This window comes from Mirounga angustirostris, unplaced genomic scaffold (genome assembly GCF_029215605.1).
Source record: "Mirounga angustirostris isolate CCGP_5_RB_7025 unplaced genomic scaffold, mMirAng1.0.hap1 SCAF_13, whole genome shotgun sequence".
NCBI classification, from domain to species: domain Eukaryota; kingdom Metazoa; phylum Chordata; class Mammalia; order Carnivora; family Phocidae; genus Mirounga; species Mirounga angustirostris.
The window spans coordinates 107,024,496-107,048,792 of NW_026991721.1; the positions used below are offsets into that span (position 1 = coordinate 107,024,496).

Below are 24,297 nucleotides of genomic sequence, written 5' to 3' on the forward strand. Positions count from 1 at the left end.
TATCAGAAGAGTCAAATTCTATCTCTGCATGGACAAGAGAATTTGAAAGGCTGGAGTTTCCCATTTAGGCAACACCAGCACACCAGTCCACTGAGAACAAAGGGAGAAGGCTGCTTTCATTTTCACTACCTTTCCTGCGCAGAGAGCCAGAGCAGCATGGCTGGTGAGTGCCTGTTTTCTGTCTTTTAGGTCCGTGTTCTGGGGGAGTTACAGCTCAGGAGGAAGGAGTGTGGTGCAGGAGGTAGAGCCCCCCCAAAGGGGGCTCTCATGAGAGAGGACTGTTTTACTCTGGGAATGTGAGGGATGGGAGCTTGGGGCACAGTAAGCAAGTGTGGAGCAGACACAGTATTTTGGCTGAGAAGCTACAGCTTTTTGGAGAAAAAAGGGAAGTGTAAAATATCTGGACCTACATTCTCAGAACTTTCCTGTGATTTTAGTCTTTTCCTTGAACTCATACTGACTGAGTGTTCTCACCATTTCTTAAGTGTTCTCGTCAGGGTGAGGGGCTATCCAGTTGAAGAGAGTGTATTTCATTTCCTCCATATTTCTGCTCTCTGTGTGACCTTTCATTTCCAGCAGTGAGCAAGCCAGCCACAATGTGTGCTCTCAATCTCAGAATACAGACCTGCCCTGCCTGCCCTGGCCAGGGAAACAAGCATTCTTCCATAGGTGGTAATACTTTTTTTTTTTTAAACATTTGGGTTAGTTTTTTTTTTTTTAAAGATTTTATTTATTTATTTGACAGAGAGAGACATAGCGAGAGAGGGAACACAAGCAGGGGGAGTAGGAGAGGGAGAAGCAGGCTTCCCCACGGTGCAGGGAGCCCGATGTGGGGCTCGATCTCAGGACCCTGGGATCATGACCTGAGCCGAAGGCAGACGCTTAACGACTGAGCTGTATTAACTATAGTGTGTTTTTAAAAGAGGTATTGAGAAAAGTGACAGGAAGTGAAGGGATCACAGATGATACCAAGCTGAAATGAGGCAGCCATCACTAAGCTACTTAATGAACTTGCTTCCTTCCTGGAGGCTCACTTTCTCCACCAGTAAAAAAGCATAGGATTGGGGAAGATTGGTGGTACTCTGCATGTGGTCCTCAGAATAGTAGTTTTGATATCACCTGAGACATTGGTAGAACTAAAGACTCATGCACTCTACCCTGACCTATCAAATCAGATTTCTGGGAATGGGGTTCAGGAAGCTCTGCTTACCAAGCTCTCAGATACTCTCCCTTGTTAAATTTGAGAACCATGGGCCTAGATTCAGAGATCTAAAGTCCTATCAATTCCTAAAATCCTATTGTTCTCACAGAGAAGAGATCACCACAAGATCCAGTCAATGAGATAAAGATGATTGCCAGCACCATGTTTGGTGGCTTCTTGGAGGACTTGAAGGAAAAGAAGGTGTTAGATAAACATGACTTAAAAACAATAGGGAAAAAAGTGAACGTCATTGTGAATAAGACTGAAAACCTGGTTGATGATCTCACGGAGAAAACTCAAGTGGTAGGTCAAGTATTTATGGACCATTTCATCAATTCGAGCCTGCTGAGTTTAAGTGAGTATCTTGGGCCAAAGGTCTACTAACTTACTCTTTATCTGCTCTCTTATGCAATCTCTGTCTTCTTATTTCTATTTGCAAGGGGAGAACAAACTATCCACATCTTTAGTACTTTCTTTGCCTGACGAACTTATATAAGATGGCAAAAGGCCCCGGGCCCCCCCAGTCCATGTGGCAGCATCCAAAATCACTTTGTACTCCTACACATCTTGTTCTTCCCTCAGCAACTGTCACCTTCCATCATCCTTTAACATTTCTTATTTGCTGTATTGTATCTCCCTCTGCTAAAATGTAAATTCCATGAAGCATGGAGCTTTGTCTGCTTTGTTCATGAAGAGAGCCCCAACTATGGAAATGGCATCTAACACATAATAAGTGCTCAGTAAATACTTGTGAAATGCATAAATGTTGCTGGAGCTCTAGTAAATTCAGGGACAGTCTTTAGCTAATCTGTGCTACTCTGGCCATAGTCTGTGGACTCCAGAGTTATTCCCACATGTAAAATGTTCAATAGAAAAAAAAAAATCCACTGTCTCCTACTTAGCTGTGGCTTGGCTCAAGGGATAAATCTCTGAGAACCTACACTGTCTTTGTTAAAGGAGTACCTAGGGAATCTGGGGAACATTGGTGGAACATAAGTGTGTCTTTCTCTCTGAAGCATGGGTCGGCACACTCTCTCTTTGAAGGGTCAAGAGAGTCAATATTTTAAGTTTTTTGGACCAAACTTTCTCTGTCACAGTGACTCAAATCTGATGCTGTGGCATAAAGTTAGCAATAGATAATCAGTACAAAATGACTGTGGATGTGTCCCAATAAAGCTTTATTGACCAAAAAACTGCTGTTGAACTGACCTTGGCCTATGGGCCAGAGTTTCCTGACCCCCGCTCTAGAGTACAATATATACATGAGTGTATTCCCAATACTTGGAACATCCTTCTGGGATCATTTTGTGGTTGCTGAAAGACTACCAAACATTATAGAGCTGTGTACATTCTCTCCTCACAATGAGAAATGCTATTGCAGAAAAGCCTTGATTAAAGAATTTGATTATTCCTTGAATTATATAAGCAGGAACATAAGGAGCTCTTCATTGTATCATGGAAACTCTGCCTCTTCCTTCACATGGCACAGTCACAGTCCTGTAAGACAAACCTGGAGCTTAGAAAATGAGCCAAATGTCCATGCTTCATAGTTACCCCATGCCGAACATCATCACTTTCTTGTGAGTGCAAGGGAAGGAGTTTCTGGCGTGTAGGTTCTAGAAACCTAGTTCTGCTAACAAATCTTCTTTTCCTATTCTTTCAGAATCTCATGCTGAAAATGAAGATGATGAATCTGAGAGCAGCAAGTCATCTTCTCTGACAGGTAAGTGCGTTCAAATCTCACATCACAAATGAACACTCTCAGACCACTAGGGCTGTCAGAAGGCACTGCAGTGAAGACCTAGGAAACTGTTTTTAGTCAGTTTCCATCTCTGGAAATAATCTTCAGCGTAGAACATTGATCCTTAACTTTTTGTTCATTCCACCTCAGAATCTGAAATAATCCTGAAGGAAGTGGGGAAGAAGAAAACGCTGAGTCATCCCAGGCATTGGCTCTCCCTCTAGCAGGTGCCACCAAACCAGTGGCTCACACAAACCCTCAGACCTCACTCAGCGTAAGGCCCTAAGTGATAGGGGCCCTAAGTTACAGTGGAGAGGCAAGAGACGGGTTCAGAAATTCCAAGTGATTTCTTCCTTCTCTGCCTACCCGTGTCAAAGGAAGGTCAGCATTTAACCCCCTGCTCTTCCATCTTCTAAGAATCTGGAAGTGAAAGTGAAGATCATGAAATTAGGGAGAAGGCTGGAGGCTGCACACGTGGCTTCTGCCTATGACAGGCAGTGTCACGGATGCTTGGTGACATTCTGTGAGCTAAGATGGAGAGGCCGTACACTGTAGTAGAAAGAGAACTGGAATAAAACGCAAGCAATCTGTACACTGAGCCCAACACGGCCACTGACTAACCATGTTCTCTGGTGTAAATAACCCAGCATTTCTGGGACTCATAGTTTTCAATGATATTAATAACATCTTTAAAAGATTCATAGAACACCAAACAGATAAGCAAGTAACAACCGCATAATCAGAGCAAGGATGAGAAAAGCATGTTAAAAAGCACACAACAGGACTAGTTACACATACTGTGTGATCACTAAAGAAACTGAGGAGTTACTGAACCACATCAAAGAATCGCAGTGTGTAGAAAGGGGTAGTGTTGTATTGTGTTGTGAGTACCATATTTTCAGAAGTTCTGGACAAGTTTACAAAGGCATAAAAACGTTTTAATTTTTATTTGCTGTATATATATACATATATAGATGTATACACACATACACACACACATTAACTGAAACTACTGTCTATTCTTCTAATCACTGTTTATAGCAGTAAGCAAGATAAATCAAGGTCCTGCTTTCATGGGGTTGACAGTGTAGTGAAGGTACATAGACAGTAAACATGAAAAAAAAAGTAGTACCAGTCAGGAAATGGACAAGAGAAAAGAGGCGAGGCACGTGGGCCAGGGTGAACAATTATGAGAATTCATTTGAGGTGATGTTCAGTGCATACTTGAACTACAGAGAGGGGTTTGTGCCACAATCTAAAGCAAAAGCATGCCATGGAAGGGAGGCAAGCCCAAAGGTGCTGAGCAGAAATGGACGTGTCATGTCAAAAAGCCAATCTGATGGGAGAGTAGCAAATTAGGGTACATGGTAGGAAGAGCTGTTATGGACTCAGGCTGAAGCTACCATACTACTCTGGGCCTTTTTGAAAGTGAGAAAGAATTGGATTTTATTTGCAATAGAAAGCCTTTAGAAGTATTTAAATGGAGGAGTGATAAAGAAGCATAGCATCAGAAAGGCCAAAGGTATTCAAATATTTCAGTTAAGAGATAATAGCTTTTAGGCTGGGGTTATACCAATGGAGAGGATGACAAGTGGTAACATCTGGACCTCTTTTGGAGGTAGAGTCAACAAAAGCATAATTAGAAATAAAAATAATGCACTCTACTCTGACCTATCAAATCAGATTTCTAGGAATGGGGTTCAGGAAGCTCTGCTTACCAAGCTCTCAGATACTCTCCCTTGTTAAATTTGAGAACCATAGGCCTAGATTCAGAGATCTAAAGTCCTATCAATTCCTAAAATCCTATTGTTCTCACAGAGAAGAGATCACCACAAGATCCAGTCAATGAGATAAAGATGATTGCCAGCACCATGTTTGGTGGCTTCTTGGAGGACTTGAAGGAAAAGAAGGTGTTAGATAAACATGACTTAAAAACAATAGGGAAAAAAGTGAACGTCATTGTGAATAAGACTGAAAACCTGGTTGATGATCTCACTGAGAAAACTCAAGTGGTAGGCAAAGTATTTATGGACCATTTCAACAATTCCAGAAGCCTGCTGAGTTTAAGTGAGTATCTGGGGCCAAAGGACTACTAACTTACTCTTTATCTGCTCTCTTATGCGCTCTCTTATACAATCTCTGTCTTCTTATTTCTATTTGCAAGGGGAGAACAAACTATCCACATCTTTAGTACTTTCTTTGCCTGACGAACTTATATAAGATGGCAAAAGGCCCCGGGCCCCCCCAGTCCATGTGGCAGCATCCAAAATCACTTTGTACTCCTACACATCTTGTTCTTCCCTCAGCAACTGTCACCTTCCATCATCCTTTAACATTTCTTATTTGCTGTATTGTATCTCCCTCTGCTAAAATGTAAATTCCATGAAGCATGGAGCTTTGTCTGCTTTGTTCATGAAGAGAGCCCCAACTATGGAAATGGCATCTAACACATAATAAGTGCTCAGTAAATACTTGTGAAATGCATAAATGTTGCTGGAGCTCTAGTAAATTCAGGGACAGTCTTTAGCTAATCTGTGCTACTCTGGCCATAGTCTGTGGACTCCAGAGTTATTCCCACATGTAAAATGTTCAATAGAAAAAAAAAAATCCACTGTCTCCTACTTAGCTGTGGCTTGGCTCAAGGGATAAATCTCTGAGAACCTACACTGTCTTTGTTAAAGGAGTACCTAGGGAATCTGGGGAACATTGGTGGAACATAAGTGTGTCTTTCTCTCTGAAGCATGGGTCGGCACACTCTCTCTTTGAAGGGTCAAGAGAGTCAATATTTTAAGTTTTTTGGACCAAACTTTCTCTGTCACAGTGACTCAAATCTGATGCTGTGGCATAAAGTTAGCAATAGATAATCAGTACAAAATGACTGTGGATGTGTCCCAATAAAGCTTTATTGACCAAAAAACTGCTGTTGAACTGACCTTGGCCTATGGGCCAGAGTTTCCTGACCCCCGCTCTAGAGTACAATATATACATGAGTGTATTCCCAATACTTGGAACATCCTTCTGGGATCATTTTGTGGTTGCTGAAAGACTACCAAACATTATAGAGCTGTGTACATTCTCTCCTCACAATGAGAAATGCTATTGCAGAAAAGCCTTGATTAAAGAATTTGATTATTCCTTGAATTATATAAGCAGGAACATAAGGAGCTCTTCATTGTATCATGGAAACTCTGCCTCTTCCTTCACATGGCACAGTCACAGTCCTGTAAGACAAACCTGGAGCTTAGAAAATGAGCCAAATGTCCATGCTTCATAGTTACCCCATGCCGAACATCATCACTTTCTTGTGAGTGCAAGGGAAGGAGTTTCTGGCGTGTAGGTTCTAGAAACCTAGTTCTGCTAACAAATCTTCTTTTCCTATTCTTTCAGAATCTCATGCTGAAAATGAAGATGATGAATCTGAGAGCAGCAAGTCATCTTCTCTGACAGGTAAGTGCGTTCAAATCTCACATCACAAATGAACACTCTCAGACCACTAGGGCTGTCAGAAGGCACTGCAGTGAAGACCTAGGAAACTGTTTTTAGTCAGTTTCCATCTCTGGAAATAATCTTCAGCGTAGAACATTGATCCTTAACTTTTTGTTCATTCCACCTCAGAATCTGAAATAATCCTGAAGGAAGTGGGGAAGAAGAAAACGCTGAGTCATCCCAGGCATTGGCTCTCCCTCTAGCAGGTGCCACCAAACCAGTGGCTCACACAAACCCTCAGACCTCACTCAGCGTAAGGCCCTAAGTGATAGGGGCCCTAAGTTACAGTGGAGAGGCAAGAGACGGGTTCAGAAATTCCAAGTGATTTCTTCCTTCTCTGCCTACCCGTGTCAAAGGAAGGTCAGCATTTAACCCCCTGCTCTTCCATCTTCTAAGAATCTGGAAGTGAAAGTGAAGATCATGAAATTAGGGAGAAGGCTGGAGGCTGCACACGTGGCTTCTGCCTATGACAGGCAGTGTCACGGACGCTTGGTGACATTCTGTGAGCTAAGATGGAGAGGCCGTACACTGTAGTAGAAAGAGAACTGGAATAAAACGCAAGCAATCTGTACACTGAGCCCAACATGGCCACTGACTAACCATGTTCTCTGGTGTAAATAACCCAGCATTTCTGGGACTCAGTTTTCAATGATATTAATAACATCTTTAAAAGATTCATAGAACACCAAACAGATAAGCAAGTAACAACCGCATAATCAGAGCAAGGATGAGAAAAGCATGTTAAAAAGCACACAACAGGACTAGTTACACATACTGTGTGATCACTAAAGAAACTGAGGAGTTACTGAACCACATCAAAGAATCGCAGTGTGTAGAAAGGGGTAGTGTTGTATTGTGTTGTGAGTACCATATTTTCAGAAGTTCTGGACAAGTTTACAAAGGCATAAAAACGTTTTAATTTTTATTTGCTGTATATATATACATATATAGATGTATACACACATACACACACACATTAACTGAAAACTACTGTCTATTCTTCTAATCACTGTTTATAGCAGTAAGCAAGATAAATCAAGGTCCTGCTTTCATGGGGTTGACAGTGTAGTGAAGGTACATAGACAGTAAACATGAAAAAAAAGTAGTACCAGTCAGGAAATGGACAAGAGAAAAGAGGCGAGGCATGTGGGCCAGGGTGAACAATTATGATAACTCATTTGGGGTGATATTTTGGTACATGAACTATAGAGGGGGGTTGTGCCACACTCTAAAGCAAAAGCATCCCATGGAAAAGAAGCAAGTCCAAGGGCCCTGAGCACACATGGATGTGTCATGTCAAAAAGCCAATCTGATGGGAGAGTAGCAAATTAGGGTACATGGTAGGTAGAGCTGTTATGGACTCAGGCTGAAGCTACCATACTACTCTGGGCCTTTTTTCTATTTGCGATGGAAAGCCTTTAGAAGTATTTAATGGAGGAGTGATAAAGAAGCATAGCATCAGAAAGGCCAAATGTATTCAAATATTTCAGTTAAGAAATAATAGCTTTTAGGCTGGGGTTGTACTAACAGAGAGGATGACAAGTGGTGACATCTGATCTCTTTTGGAGGTAGAGTCAACAAAAACCACGGATGGATAGGCTGTGGGCTGATGCAGGAAGAAGAGGAATCAGGATGAATCTTGGTTTTGGTTGTCAACTAGGTGAAGGTTATGACTAACTGAGGTAGAAGAAAACTTGTAGTTGAGGGAGAACTCAGGAGAAACAGATCTCTAGGCATGGACAAATATTAGGAGTCCTTCCCTGTATATGTTCACTTTGACGTGTGTAGTACATCCCAGGGTAGACATTGAATACACAGGTGGATTCAACCCAGTTGTTCACAGAAGAACCAGGCCTAGGAATAGCTCTGGGGATTCAGGAGCATGTAGACAGTAAGTAAGATGATGTGCCTGATGAGGCCGCCTGGGCAGAGGTGACTCACAGAGGATAACAGAGGGTCCAATGTAGAAAGACCCAACTTTTAGACGTGTGGCAGGAGAGCGAAAGCCAGCAGCTTGAGGAAGAATGGCCATAACACGCAGCATCACAGAATCCTGGAGAACACTGTTCAAGGAAGGAAGAAGATGTGTTCCGCCAGATTAAATGCTGGAAAAGCAACAAATGGTCAGTGGGAACTTTGATCACAAGGATTTGAAGGTGAGAGTGATAGCCAGGGTGTGTTGCACACAAGAACAAAATGACAGTTGAGAAAGTGGGAACAGTGCAGCAGGGCACCACCTTTAAGGAGTTGTGCTGAGACGTGGACTCGGGACAACAGCTGGAGGGGAAGGGCATGGAGGGGAGGTGTCTGTGAGACCAGAGGGGTGTGAAGGCACGTGATATGCCATGGGGAGAACATAGCAGGGGGAAGAGGGAGACATGGATGGGATGGGGCTGAATAAAGGCCTGAGTCAAGTTCTTGCGGGTGAGAGGAATTGGAATTCAGGGCACAGAGAGTCATTTAAGACAGGAGGAAGTATATTCCCTCCTCTTTTTGGGGAGGACAGTAGATGGGGAGAGATGCAGGCAAATTAACAGATTGCTTGGTTCAAAAGATGAAATCATTCTTACACAAAAATACTGGAAGGAACAGAAGGCTGGTTTCCCTCTGGAAAAACAAAAAGCAGGAGAAGGTGGCAGATACCTGGTGGCTATTTTCAAGTATCTGAAGGTAATGATTCATTAACAAGCAGTTATAAACTTTTAATCTGTGCCAGACTATCATTCTAGATGCTGGAAATACAAAAATTAAACACGCCTTCCCTGTCCTAATTAAGCTTACCATACAGTAAACACAACTAAGATAAAATATAATCATTGTTTTTCTGGGGGCATTTACATAAAATAATTGAAACACAAGGTAAGATATTTTGAAGCCATAGAAATACTCATGAGCTTTCAGCGGGAAAGGAATTAGACATTTTTCTGGATGGTCCCAGTGCAGGAAATACGTACCAGTGCTTACAAGGTTCAGGCTTTGGGATCCTCAGAACTGTTCAGAGTGCTTTAGAACACTGCAAGTTCCCCGTTAGTGGAGACATTTCACTAGTGGTAATAACAACACAGTAGGGATACCTTGAGTGGAGTTCAGATATCTGAATAATGACTTGACCAGGCCAGATGAGCATGAGGCCTCCTTCCAGATCTTGGGTACTGTGCTTATGTGAGTCTAATGTGCTGGGTATGAAAGATTAGCCACCATTTGTCATGACCACTGACAAAAACAGAAACTGGCGGTGGGGTCAGCAAGAAGCAAAAAGAAAGAGGGACTACTCAAGATTTTTGTTTTTGTCATTTTTTATACAAAACGGTTTTCTTGTTATATGAAGCTTTTTGAAGGGATGGCAGTAAGCATTGCCAAAGAATGAGAGCCCAGTGAAAAGATCTCCGTGACTGCAAGGCAGGGGGTGCTACTCCCTAAAGAGTTTTTTTTTTTTTTTCTTTCATAGTTATTCAGGAAATCCAGGCTTCCCAAGTGGATGTGCTGAAGCTTTGTCCCTGTAAGCATTCTCAAGGACTGAAGACTGTAAGAGTACATGAGGTAACACCCTTTGGAGTAGGAACACACAGGACTGTCCACTCAAACTGCATCCTGGGAACCCACTGGGAATTTTAGTTCTTGATACAGATGCCTTTGGATCGGCCCAAAAGGCATAGGATGTTATTTAATCATGTCATCTAATTAAGTGGCCCTTCCATCAGATTTCCTGTCTGTTTCAGCCCGTCCTCCAACATACTTGAAACTCCTCCCCACCACTGAACCAAAGCCAGGTTCCCGGAGTGCATGCTCAGCTATTGTACATGCTTTCAGTCTGGAGTCCTGTGTCTTTCTGCCTGAGTACCTATTTCCATCCCCAAGTCCTCCAGCCATCCAGTCTGTTTTGTGTGGACTTTGGAGGCAAAAGTGGGGAGGCCACATGTAACTCACCCTGTGTCTGTTATTTGCAGATATATCCAGTGATGGAGAAGGAGGGCCGAACACGCCTGGCCCTCATCATTTGCAACAAAGAATTTGACTATCTTTCTGAGCGAGAAGGCTCTGAAAATGACATTTCAGGGATGCGAGGCCTGCTTGAAAACCTTGGATATTCGGTGGTTATAAAGGAAAATCTCACAGCTCTGGTAATGGCCCAGGAGAGTGGGATAAGCTTCCTCCCCTTTCCTTCTTGGACTTCTTCCTTTGCAGCTGGAAAAACACAGTGCACATTACAGAATTCTCTTTCTCCAGAATAGGCATCCCTGGGTTTCAGCCTCTTCCAATGCACATTTTTACAGCAAAGATTTATAGGGTAGTATTTTGCTAAAAATGTTGGATCTGTCTAATGCTCTCAGTTTGGGAGGCACTGATGACTTGATAGTCTATGTGAAACACAACTCTGAGGCCTTTATAATTTCAATATTATGTGTCTAAATGTAAAGCCAAGTATGCAGTCAAAAAAAAAAAAAAAAGATTGTGAGCACACACATACACACAAAGTTGTGATCCTGTCTCTGCCAAAAAATTTCTTGGGTGATTTTGGACAAACCATTTTAAATCTCAGAAGAAATTTAAGTGTCTCTACTTTATGTCGATAAGAAACAGTCCCTTACTCTCTGTCTCACTCTTTTTTAATAAAAACTTAGGGGAACCCCAAAATGTAATACAGATGAAAGCAAAGCCTTCCGGTGGGAGACCTGCCACCTCACGTGCCCCTCCTTATACTCCACCTCCCAGCACCTCCCCCAGCCTAAAACCTCTACTGAAAACCACTGGGCTACACACTGTACGAAAAACCCGCTAGGGGTGCCTGGTTTGAGCGTCCTACTCTTGGTTTCGGCTCAGGTCATGATCTCCGCATCCTGAGATTGAGTGCTGTGTTGGGCTCTGTGCTCAGCATGGTGTCTGCTTGAGATTCTCCCTCTCTCTCTGCCCCTCCCACAACTCTCTCTCTCTTTCTCTCTCTCTCTCAAATAAATAAATAAATAAATAAATAAATCTTAAAAGCAAAACAAAACCCTGCTAACCTTTATATTCTATATGTCTAATTTTCTGGTTTTATGTCAGAACAAAATTTCTCTTACAATTCCATTCTGTCCAAACCGTCTGATTCCTTAAAGCCTGCTCCACCTACTATTTGAGTACAAACTGTAGATGGAGAGCTCCTAGGTAGTGACTCCAGAGATTCTTTCAGGAAATGAAAACGGAGCTGAAGAACTTCGCCACCCGCCAAGAGCACAGATTCTCCGACAGCACGTTCCTGGTGTTCATGTCCCACGGCACCCTAGACGGGATCTGTGGCACGAAGCACAGAGATGAAGAGCCGGACATTCTTCCCGATGACACCATCTTCCAGATTTTCAACAACCGTAACTGCTGGAGTCTCAAAGACAAGCCCAAGGTCATCATCATGCAGGCCTGCCGAGGCAGTGAGTTGGGGTTAGGGGACCCAGGGTGGGGCCAGGCATCTTTTTCTATTCGCCTAGCAGCTAGCCTTCATTGTCCCAGGGATGGGTGACAGAGACAACATTTTAGAACTGCACTCAGGTCTGGGCCAGAAAGAAATTAAGTCTGGGGGCGCCTGGGTGGCTCAGTTGTTAAGCCTCTGCCTTCGGCTCAGGTCATGATCCCAGGGTCCTGGGATTGAGACCCACATCATGCTCCCTGCTCAGCGGGGAGTCTGCTTTTCCCTCCCCCTCTGCTGCTCTTTCATGTGCTCACACGCCCGCTCATTCTCTCTCTCAAATAAATAAATAAATAATCTGAAAAAAAAGAGAGAAATTAAGTCTGTATCATTTTTTAAGAAGTGTGAAGCATGCCAGAATAATAACGAATGTCCCGATCCTTTGGGACAAGGTCATTCTAAACATAAGTGGGCTCTGTATGGGTCCAGTCAGTGAGTTGGTTTTTCTAGTAGTGACATACTTGCATTTTTAATAAATTCCATACTGGAATGTACTGAAGTAAGGGTAGAATGGTAGAAGAGATTTTGTGTGTGTGTCTGTGTGTGTAACTTCTTTCATAAGACAAGGGTTTCTCTTCCAGGAGGTGACGGGGCTGTCTGGGTGACTGATGTGGGAGAAGCATTTGCGTGGACATATTACCAGCCCTTGCGGCATTATATCTCCAGTGATGCCATAGAAAAGACCCATGTGGAGAAGGACTTCATCGCTTTCAAATCTTCGACTCCACGTAAGTGACTTTAGAGAGCAGTCTCTCAATCTCCTATCAGTTTCCAGATCACAGGCCTGGCTATGATCCTACTTGATCACTAATAGAAGAACATTTCTTCTCTAATGATAGGCTTTATAGAGAAGAGGTTTAAAATATTGAGATTATTTTTGTAACTAGAAAGCTGGAAGTCTTGATTTTGGAGGAAACTTTCAAAGTAAACCGGACTTTCGTGAGGATCCGAACTTAAAATAGTGTAACTATAAATAAATGAACAGTTGTTTTTGTTTGTTTGTTTGCTTTTCACTTAATATAGCAATGGCACAGAAGTGTATTTTAGTCCCATGGTTTGGTCCACCTGATCATCTACTAGCAGTTAAAGAAGGCAATCAAGTAACACTGTAATACTTGCTTCACACATTCTAGAACCTCTTGGCTGGTTATTTGAATCTAGTCTTAAAAATTTAGTTAACATTCAAATGCCTGACTTCAGTGTAATGGAGCCAATGACTGAAAATCCTTCTTTGGCAGGAAAGACATAGTAAAAGATAGAAACAGAAGATAATGCTTGATCATGGTGAAACCTGTGGGAAATCTATTTAACGGTCATCTATGGTATTGTTTTATGAGTGATTTACAGAACCCAGGCAATTTCCAGAATCTAGTTTACACAAGTCACAGTTCTTTTTAAGAATTTTATTTGAGAGAGAGAGAGAGTGAGCACAAGCAGGGGGAGCAGCCTCCCCACGGAGCAGGGAGCCCGACACGGGGCTCGATCCCAGGACCCTGGGATCATGACCTGAGCAGAAGGCAGAGGTCCAACCAACCAAGCCACCGAGGTGCCCCACACAAGTCACAGCTCTAAGTGCTCTGGTGTAATGAATACAAACCTGGATGTGCACAGAATGTCATTACACGTAGAGTTCCGATTCGTAGGTCCAGGGGAGGGCCTGAGATTCGCTGGCCCAGGAGGATGCTCTGAGTCTAGTCTGGGGAAACAGGAAACAGGCCGTGTGGAAAACACCCATTCCATACCTGGAACAGCTCTACTTTGTCTTACATGTTGGAGTTTGAATAAAGTTTTATTGGAAAGAAGAGCTCTCTACTTTTAGCTACTAAAGGAAGTTAAAAAGGCTTATCCAGCCTGATGTATGCTCTAAGAGACTATTTAATTTAAGGGCATGAAGTCTAGTATGTGTAATTCCTCCATTCCTTTCTGTACATGTAACGATGAGCGGAGACACTGTTTCAGGGCATATGATGCACAGCTGAAGCAGACGTGCTTGCTGAGCCTTACGGAGTGACGAGCAGAGGGGCAGAGATGGACTGAGAGGAAGATACAGGCACCACCTCACACAAGAACACAATAACTGTCAACCCTGTTATGTGCTTTCAGGAAGAATGTGTTGAAAAATGAAGGAGTTAACTGTGTCAATAGTAAGAGAAGGACATTCCAGACGGAAAAAGCATTGTACACAGAGAACCTGGGAAAGAGAGGAGCTTGGAAAACAGGGCCAGTGTGTCTGGAGCACTGAGCCAGGGGCCAGTACCAAGAGAGAGGATGGAGGGGTAGGCAGGGGCCATATAATTTGAGGCCTCCTATGTTAGGGAAGGATTTGATCTTTTATGTTGACATGCTTTATTACTAATATTACTTTACAGTAATAGTAATAGGAAATTTTGGTGAAAAGTACATCATGAAATAAGACTGACATTTTTAGATGACCACTCTGGGGGTTCTGTGGGAAATGGGTTATGGTACAGCAAGAGGCGATATGGGGAGGCAGGTTAAAATGTGACTGCAGTATCATGGGCCACAGGTGATAATGCCAGTCTTGGGAAGACATAGCTATTGAATCCAGAAATAATTAGTATGTAAAATTTGTATGATCCGGTGTTTAGTGGAAATGGCAGGTGAATAGAAGGGGTGACACAGGGGACTTGAGGTCACCAGGGATGATTGTGGTGCCTTCATTAAAATGGGAATCTTGCAAGAAAGTGTGAAATGCCTTCAGCATACTTCAGGAGGAAAAGAAGAGAGTTACAAGGCTGTATATTTGAGAAAAGAGATCGGCATCAGGATTTGGGGAGATGCTTGCCTAGGGATTATCTTTAATGTTCTAACAGTGGACAAAATGATCCACGAACAGAGAACAGATTGAGAAGACATCCCAAAGCGGAGGCTTGAACTGGAGAGATGGAAGTCCCAGTCTGCAGAATGGATCCGAGAGTATGGTTGGAATATAAGAAAGCAAAGTAAGAAGAGTATGTGTTGTCAGAGTTACCAAAAAGAATCTATGGGAGTTATGGCCAGTTTCTGATTTGAATGAGGGATCAGGTACAGGTGAGGCTCAGTAAGGGACCGTGAGGTTTAATGACTCGGAGGCCATGGCTGGCCGGGGAGGGGAGCTCTGCGTGAAGTTAATGCGGCAGGCAGACAGCAGCCCGGGGCGAGCGGGCTAGGAGCGTGTGAACATGGTGAGTGAGACAAGCCCGAGAAATGTAACTACAAAAAGGAAGAAGAAACAGGGAGGCAGCTGCAGGTGAAGAGACGAACAGGGGACGATCGGCTGTTTGATCACGCTGCAACAGTGAGGAGAAGCAGAGGCTCAAACCACGTGCGTGAAGAAGAAGTGCAGGTACAGTATTACAGTGGCAAACAGTGCAGATGGTGAGGAGGTCCAGACTCAAGGCATCGCGCGATCTAGATTCTTTTTTTGGTTATATAGTAAGTGCTGAAAGGAATTCTGTTCTTTTCCACTTCCTGCAGTAGTCGGGGGGATAACTTTGGCTCTGCCTGGGAACACGCAGGGCGTTTTCAACTGAGGGCCCGCGACGGTTTTCTCTGCGCCTGCTGTGGAAACCTGACACCCAGCTTTATCCAGATTTGTCTCTCTCTCCTCCAAAGCATCGAAATCAAACCGTGTCCAAAAGCTATGGCTCTAAGAGTCCTCCACACTTATACGAAGGCCATATCTCCCAATATTTCAATGCCTTTTATTTGCAGATAATGTTTCTTGGAGAATGAACACAGAGGGCTCTGTCTTCATTTCCCAACTTATCTACTACTTAGGAGAGTATTCTTGTTGTCACCATTTGGAGGAGATTTTCCGAAAGGTAGGTTTCTTGTCTTTTCACTGTTATGCCCTGGAAAGCTGTGCAACCATTTTTAAACCCTTTTTTGGGAATCCTGAAAGATCTTAAGCCATCATGACACTCCTTCCGGTACCCCAGGTTTGCTTAAAGAGGAGGTTTTTTTGAAGTACCGCATGGAACCAGAGTGAGTTTCTCTGACTCTGGTAGCTTTGCTTATTCAGAAAATGCTTTTGATGATACTATTTTGTTCATGTATGCACTATAGCCAAGGAAAAGCTAAAAATTTCTTCTGTGTATACTAGCCTTAATACACTCCATAAATTTTCTTACTCCTGAGAGAGAAGTCCAGATTTCCCTCTTAGGAAATCTCTGAAGATTTTCTTTACTATCTTAGGTTCAAAATGCATTTGAGAAGCCAAATACAATGATCCAGATGCCCACGATTGAGAGATTATCCATGACACGATATTTCTACCTCTTTCCTGGGAATTAAAAATCCATATGAAGCATCTCAGGTAAATGTCTCCAAGAAACGGATTTGGGTGCTCCCTTCTCATAGTCTGTACATATAATCTAGAGTGGAGAGCGGGAACCAAGAGCAACTGCCCACTAGTCAGTCTCCTCTGCATTTTCTTAATGGCCCTAGGTAAAACTCTGCTTTCATTTGAAATTATCAGAAATTGTAAGTCTAATGGTAGCCAGCTAGAAAATTCTTCAGTCTTCATGTCTCTCAATGACCTACGTAGTGAGTAGAAAATATTTTGTTCCGATGCATGCATAAAACAATTGGCCTTGCACAGACAGCTGACATGTGGCTTCCTCCCCAAGAAGTCAGCTGGGCCAAGTCTCATTCCTTCTCTATATATGATGAGGCCCACCTGGACCACAGGGTCAACTGATGGCTGTTGGGTCTGTGCTGAGACAGTGAGGCCCCCGTGCAGATCCTCCCCTTTGGGAATGATGGGCCCATAGCCCTTCTGTGAAGGCACACCTCATAGTAGAGATTAGTTCTATTTATATCTTACCTCCAATAACACCTTTACTTATGTTTTCTTCTCTCTAATTTTTCCAGGAAAATTGAGCCATTCTGTTCTCTGTGAATCTACTATTTTAAAAGGTTAACGTTTAATCGTGAATATTTTTCTACCGAACTTCCCACTTGCCCACCCTCAGCCAACGCCAAGCTAAAACCACAGTCATACTGTTGCTGAGTTAGTGCTTAATAAATTTTTAAAAAAATAATGTTTGTTTTCTCATTTTATTGTAGAAGTAAATCATTTGCACTGCAAAACAAAGTTTAAGTATAGGAAAACATAAAAAAATAGTTAATGCATAAATAATATGATTACATTAATAGGAGTCTTGATATTAAGCAATGATTATATTGTTGGGATGAAATCTTTGTCATAGAGGGTCAGTCATTTATTCTCCATTTGAGATAATGTTACTAATATTTGGCTTGGAACTCCCACATTTATATTTATAGACTGGGTTCTCATTTATTTTGATTTATTTCTAACTTGGCCATAGGATATTTTTAATAATATTTTGTAATGAACGACAAGTAGTATTTTTTTTGAACCCCAGAATGTCAAAAATCTTTTATCTCCGAGTTCATTTATAAGTTCACCTAAAAACATATATATATATATGTATATATATATATATATTTTTTTTTAAAGATTTTATTTATTTGTCAGAGAGAGAGAGTGCACGCATGTGAGCACAAGCAGGGGGAGCTGCAGAGGGAGAGGGAGAAGCAGGCTCCCCGCTGAGCAGGGAGCCCAATGCGGGGCTTGATCCCAGGACCCTGGGATCATGACCTGAGCTGAAGGCAGACACTTAATGACTGAGCCACCCAGGTGTCCCCCTAAAAACATATAAAGGCCAGTGTGAATTTATTCCTAAGTAGTAATTTTTTAAAATTATCAGAATGTAATGAGATACCACCTTACACCAGTTAGAATGACAAAAATTAACAAAACAGGAAACAACAAATGTTGGCAAGGATGCGGAGAAAGGGGAACCCTCTTACAATGTTGGCGGGAATTCAAGCTGGTGCAGCCACTTTGGAAAACAGTGTGGAGGCTCCTCAAGACATTAAAAATAGAGCTACCCTACGACCCAGCAATTACACTACTGGGTATTTATCCCAAAGACACAGATGTAGTGAAAAGAAGGGCCATATGCACCCCAATGTTCATAGCAGCAATGTCCACAATAGCCAAACTGTGGAAAGAGCCGAGATGCCCTTCAACAGATGAATGGATAAAGAAGATGTGGTCCATACATACAATGGGATATTACTCAGCCATCAGAAAGGATGAATACCCACCATTTGCATCGACATGGATGGAACTGGAGGGGATTATGCTAAGTGAAGTAAGTCAAGCAGAGAAAGACAATTATCATATGGTTTCACTCATATGTGGAACATAAGGAATAGCACAGAGGACTACAGGGGAAGGGAGGGAAAACTGAAGGGGGGGAAATCAGAGAGGGAGACAAACCATGAGAGACTCTGGACTCTGGGAAGTAAACTGAGGGTTGCTGAAGGGAGGGGGATTGGGTAACAGGGTGATGGGCATTAAGGCGGGCACGTGTTGTGATGAGCACTGAGTATAATATGCAACTAATGAATCATTGAACACTACATCAAAAACTAATGATGTACTATATGGTGGCTAACTGAACATAATAAAAAAATTTAAAAAAATAAAATTGTATTTTTAACAATGAAAAAATTATCAGAATGTTGATTTTTTTAAAAAAAAATTACCAATATATATCTGTATCTGTATATTCATTATTTTAACATTCAAACTGCAAATGAAGGCCAATTTATATAAGCACTAAAAAAAAAAAAGCTTTACTTTGTTTTAATCCTGGGAACAATACGATTATGTAAAAATGTCCCTTTAGAATGGAAAGTTATAAAGAGGGAAGTGAAAAATCATGTGTTCTATGAAATGATTTATGTTCCCTTTCCTCCATCCTGCTGTCTCTCTCTCTCTCCCCACATATACAAACTCACAGATGTATTTAGAAACATAACCATTTAAGATACTCTGTGACCTGCACTTTTCTTTTTTCAAAATAACCGCCGAGGATTCTGATGAGTAAGGCAAACAGCGTGAGCCTGTGAGGGCAGGGGAAAGCCATCCAGGGCTGACTGGGGGGTGGGGGGGTCTCCGAGGTGTCCTCAGGCTGTCCCTTCTGTCCTCGTCACTGAGCACCTTGTATCTCAGAGAGCACATCTTGGTCAGAGACGCCGTTGGAGTTGCAGCTCTTACTGGTACCGCGAGCAGCCCTCCAGCCAGCAAGAAAGAGGAAGACACAGAAGACTCAGGCCCCTCCCTTTCAGGGAGCCTTCTCTTCCTGGAAGCCAAGAACCACCACTGAGTCCCCACAGAGTAAACTCAGGGCAGCACAGAAATGGTGAAGTGAAGTGTTTGTTCTACGTGGCCAAAGGCCTAGCTAAAAACATGCAGTTTCTATCAGGAAAGGGGGGAAAAAAACAGATACTGGGGCTCTTCGACGGTCTCTGCCAGAGATGGCTTCCATATTTGGTGGCTGTTTAATATTCTATTTTACGGAGGTATCAGAATGCATTTTACTATGTTAGGGAATTTCCGAATTTATTATTATCTTACACAGTTTTATAATAAATAAATTTCCTCATAAATACGTCTTGAAATTTCTCTCTGATAATATTACTGGAATACTCTCAGAACTGAAATGACAGGGTCCAAAGCATTAAAATTTAAATCTTCTAAGTAGGGTAGTGCCAAAAAAATTGTCCAAATGTGCACTCCCCTTGAGCTGAACGTAATATGGCCCATTTTCCTATATTTTCACCAGCATGATGCATCATCTATTTTGTTCATTTATCAGGCCCAAATCCAAATTACTCAATTTTCGTTTGCTTTCAAATTTGGTTAGGCGTCCTTTCGCATGCTTATGGGTCACTGTAGTCAAGTTAAATGTTAGCTGGGGCTTCGTCTCGGTCTGCCAGCCCTGAGTGGGGGGCCATAACCTTCCAGGAGCTGCTTGCTGGGCCACCGCTGTGGCTCCACGCCCCACCAGGGCTGTTGCTCTTACCGGAAAGGCACAGCCTTACGTGAGAATTTGCTCACCCCTCTGCCTGAACCGATCAGCCTTCTCATCCCCACGACGACCTGACTTGCTCCTGCCCTTCTCGGGGCATCCACTAAAGGAACACCTTATCAGCAGCCTCACTGCTCTAAACGAAATAGCCAGCCTTGTCCTGCTTCTGATACTCCCTACATTCTTACCCTTCTTGATTATTTTTCCACAGGACTGATTACTTGTGACACAGGATGTCATTTACTACCTATATGTGCATCTCAACCCATAAGAATATAAGCACCACGAGAGCAGTGATTTGTTCTCTGTTACGGGATTCACAGAGTTCAGAGCAGTGCCTGGCACAGAGCAGACCCTCACTTCTTGACTAGATGAATAAATCCATGTACAAAACATGATGTTGTGGAGCTCTGGAGATAAAATACGTATTTTTGCAAATGGCTTTGCAATACAAACTATTTTCTTGGCAATACAAAACTTAGGGTTTTTTTTTTTAAGTTAGTGATTAGTTTGTTGTTTTTTTTTTTCCTATTTTATCAAACCTATTTTTTTTTTCTAGATTCTTCTCTGGGAACATCTATTATTTATGTGCTAAAAATTCGTAATACATTTTTTCCTTCACAATCAAACATCATTCCTTCCATGAACAGTGTTGGTGTGATTGTTCTCTGCCTGATGTTATAGTAGCTGTCAGGAATGTAACCATGAACAAGACAGACAAGTTTGCTACATCCACGGAGCTTACTTCATATAGATAGCTAACACACACAGCTAGTGTCTGAATGCTTGTGTCCCCACAATTCATGTGTTGAAATCTTATTGCCCAGTGTGACGCTATTAGAAGGTCTCTGGGAGGTACTTAAGGTCATGGGCTGGGCCCTCAGGAATGGCGTTAGTGACCGTATAAGAGGCTACAGAGAGATCCCTGACCCCTTCCCCCACATGAGGATTCAAGGACACGTCTGCAAGGGCCTTCACCTGACTGTGCTGGCACCCTGGTCTCAGGCTTCCAGCCTCCGGAACTGTGGCAGTCCATTTCTGCTGTTAACAAGCCACCAAGTCTATGGTACTTTGTAGCCCACATGGACCAAAACACATGTCAGGTTTTAAACTGAACTAAGAATCTTAGTCCAGCTCTGTTCCTCTTTCTAGAAGCATTGTGCTGATGGCTGGTACTTCCATTCACACTCATTGTCATTGCCAGAAACCTTGCTTCGCAAGTTAATTTCTTCTTATTTTTCTCCTTTTACAACAAATCAGTCACCGACACTGCCAATTCTACTTCCTGACTTCCAAATCTCTTCTGTTCTCCCCATACCCACTCTCTCTGATTCATGTCCAACAACCTTAACCTTCATCGGAAATAGTGCATAGACTCATCCCTGGTCAACCTCAACCCACATGTGTCTCCTTTGGAAATGTAACTGGACTTCCATCAGAGAGACTGCTCTGTATGGAATGTCAGCCATCAGTCTACTAGCTCCCTGTCCTCAGAACCATATGCAAACCTGGTCTCACAATTCACACACTCTGTTGTGCCCTAACTCCCTTCAACTTTTCCTCTTCCATCTGGAAGCCCATCTACAATGACTTACCCTTCCCTATGTCATGCTCTCTGTGTGTCTATGTGTTCTAGGTGCCCTTCTGTGTCCTAATCTCATGCCCAGGAATGACCACACCCATTTCCAGAACCCTTTTAGCTGTCTAATCCCTGATTATGCCTCATAATAGTAGTTTAATAATAATAAAAAATAGTCACAGTGGCAATATGTGCAAACAGGAGAAAAAATATTCATCTTGAATGTTTTTATTTATGCTAGGAACTTGGTAAAACATTCTATAAACATTTCTGCACTGAAGATTCAGCTCAGATACCAGCTCCTCAAAGAAATTTTCTTTGATAATTTTCTCCCAACTATTGGGTACTCCTCCAGTATGTTTTCACATGTGTTAAGAGGCAGTATGTATCAGACAGGGTCCACACAAGACAAAAGACACCACTCCATATAGATGAAGCAATTAAACTTAATACAGAGATTTCAGAGTCTGGTGTTCAAACACTGAAAACAAAAAGAGGGAATATGGAGGAAACACTAAGGTGATATCTGCAGGAAGCACCTGGCAGTCAATTCTAAGGTGGAGGGGTAGTAAAAGAAGGAGCTGAAGTTATCAAAATAAAAATGCTGCAAAATTAGGATGCACACCTCGGAGGAAGGGGCTCGGTGGAGTGCTGTTGGTGTTTTAGAGCCTGGACATGGGAGTGCCAGTTCCTCAGCAGGTGGGATTAGGTGGGCTCTAGAGTGATGGGATTAGCCTGGATCAGAAACTAACCACTACTTCTGGAGCGAAGGGTCACTGTGGACAGGAACCGAGAAATAAGTAGGTTCTTCTCTCACCCTGGTTTTCTTATCTCTGTCTTTGCTCCTTAATGGCAGAACCTAATGGGAGGTAGGCTGACCAGAGTAATTTGGAGTTTGTAGAATTCCATCCCCAGTACCAGAGAGAAGAGTATCATGCCTGGCATTGTCCTCTGTTGCTGGTCAAGTTCATGCTGCTCCTCTCTTCTTGATGCTACAATAGTATTACCACCACCAACACCACCACCACAACAAAATAATAAAGAGAAAGGTTGTTTACCTGTGTCATTCAGGATTCAATCAGAAGACAGAAGCCTCTGGAAGTTAGTAAAATGGTCTATGTGAGGTTGATGCTTCTTTGTGTATGGCTGGAGCCAGAAGTCCACCGGGCAACCGAAGATGGATTTGAAGTGAAGGGAGCAAGACAAGCGGAAACCTGCAAGGATCAGATAGAAGCCAAGATAATGGTCATCAGCCTCTCACTGTTTCCAAGCCTCCAACTTAGAAATGGACGTGTCCTGCAGGAGAAGCTCACACTAAACTCACACCTGGAGCTAAACATTCATCTGACCCAAGAGTTGTAAAAGCTGAAGGAGAAACTCTGGCTGGACCTGGAGGAGTTGGGAACTGGCTATTTTCTCAAGCCAAGCATGTGAGTGGCAGCTTATGTCCTTCACTGACCATCCATGTTTAAAAAGCACATGGCTACTGCTTCCAAATCTTCCAAATTTCATGAAAAATATCTCATATGCATGAAGCTAACCTGAAAATTTGCATGGAAGGAAATTTTGAGAAACCTAGTTCTAGCTTAGCTAAATGGATGTAATATAAAACTAAAAATGTGACCTGCATATCAACACTATAAATATGTATGTATATATGCTTATAATATTGATTTTCTCTTCCCTTCTACATTCTTTTTCTAAATGATGCCATTCAATTTCATGGTGGTTAGTATCATCTATATGTAGAAATATTCTCATTGTATATACTCGACAGATTTGTCTTCTAAGTTTCATAGTAATATTTAACTAATTACCAACTCAACATCTCCTTTGGAGCATAATTCCAAAATTTAATTTGCATACATTACAGGCAGACCTCAGAGACACTGTAGGTTCAGTTCCAGACCATTGCAATAAAGCAAATATCTCAATAAAGCGAATCAAATGAATTTTTTGGTTTCCTAGTGCAGACAAAAGTTATGTTCACACTATATTGCAGTCTATTGAGTGTGCAGTCACATTAGGTCTTAAAAAAAAAAACAATGTGCATACCTTAATTGAAAAATACGTTATTGCTATAAAATGCTGATCACCATCTGAGCCTTCAGTGACTCATAATCACTGATCACAGATCACCATAACAAAAATAATAATGGAAAAGTCTGAAACATGCAAGAATTACCAAAATGTGACACAGAGACAGGAAGTGAGCAAATGCTGTTGGAAAAATGGTGCCAAAAGATTTTCTCAGTGCAGGGTGACCACAAGCCTTTGATTTGTTAAAAAGGTATCACCCTGACCTCACTCCTCAATTTTGTCTTCTCACACACGTTTAGTAAATGATACATGTGTAGATCCAGAAAGTGGGGAGTTACACTTGATATCTTTCTCTCCTGCAAACTCCACTTCAATTTGGTCACTTAGATCTGTTGACTCCCTCTCAATTTCATCAATTTCTCACCATCCTGTACTTTCAGCCCAAGCTGAGACACCATCATCTCTCACCTGAACTACCACAAGCATCTCTTAATGTCATTAAAATACGCAAATTCTCCTTTTTTTTTGTTTTTGTTTTTTTTTTTTTTGTTAGAGGAAACAGTGGGGAATAGAAAGAATGGATTTTGTGATTATGACACTAATCAAATTAGATGGATCAGCTAATGGCATTCTGTAATGGGCATTTCCTGTACTGTTGGGAATATTTAATTCTGCTATAGAAGACAGGAAAGCAAATAGGATGGATGGAATTCGTAAGAAGTATTAAGCACAGATAGTAATATACTAGAAAGTAAATGTAAGAGTTCTAGGTAAAACTCAAAGGAGAGATTTAGTATATATAATGAGTAAGACATAACTTGTGAGACATGGACAGAATTCATATGATCTGGTAAATACAGATAGTAAGTTAGTAATATGTGAGACATGCCAAAGATAGAA

General features: G+C 42.1%; 1 protein-coding gene and 1 long non-coding RNA gene across 3 annotated transcripts in view; one reads left to right on the forward strand and one right to left on the reverse strand.

Moving 5' to 3' along the window:
• The window catches only part of LOC123857870 (uncharacterized), a 59,050-nt gene extending 36,486 nt beyond the window's left edge, over nucleotides 1–22,564 (reverse strand). The window contains exon 1 of the long non-coding RNA XR_006793992.2: nucleotides 22,416–22,564. This is a non-coding gene — a long non-coding RNA (uncharacterized LOC123857870). The remainder of the gene's footprint in view (nucleotides 1–22,415) is intronic.
• On the forward strand, nucleotides 45–16,910 carry LOC123857869 (caspase-12-like). Of its 2 annotated transcripts, none has more exons than XM_064577523.1 (12): nucleotides 45–163; nucleotides 1,311–1,556; nucleotides 2,865–2,924; nucleotides 4,761–5,009; nucleotides 6,330–6,389; nucleotides 9,877–9,968; nucleotides 10,376–10,549; nucleotides 11,599–11,833; nucleotides 12,450–12,596; nucleotides 15,583–15,692; nucleotides 16,066–16,186; nucleotides 16,744–16,910. In XM_064577523.1, exons 1-11 carry the CDS (start codon nucleotides 157–159, stop codon nucleotides 16,162–16,164), a joined length of 1,479 nt encoding a protein of 492 aa, XP_064433593.1. In that variant the 5' UTR covers nucleotides 45–156; the 3' UTR covers nucleotides 16,165–16,186; nucleotides 16,744–16,910. The 2 variants fall into 2 exon arrangements, with proteins under 2 accessions (XP_064433593.1, XP_064433592.1); XM_064577522.1 differs by lacking the exon at nucleotides 45–163 and adding an exon at nucleotides 358–672.
• Nucleotides 22,565–24,297: the final 1,733 nt, after the last annotated feature.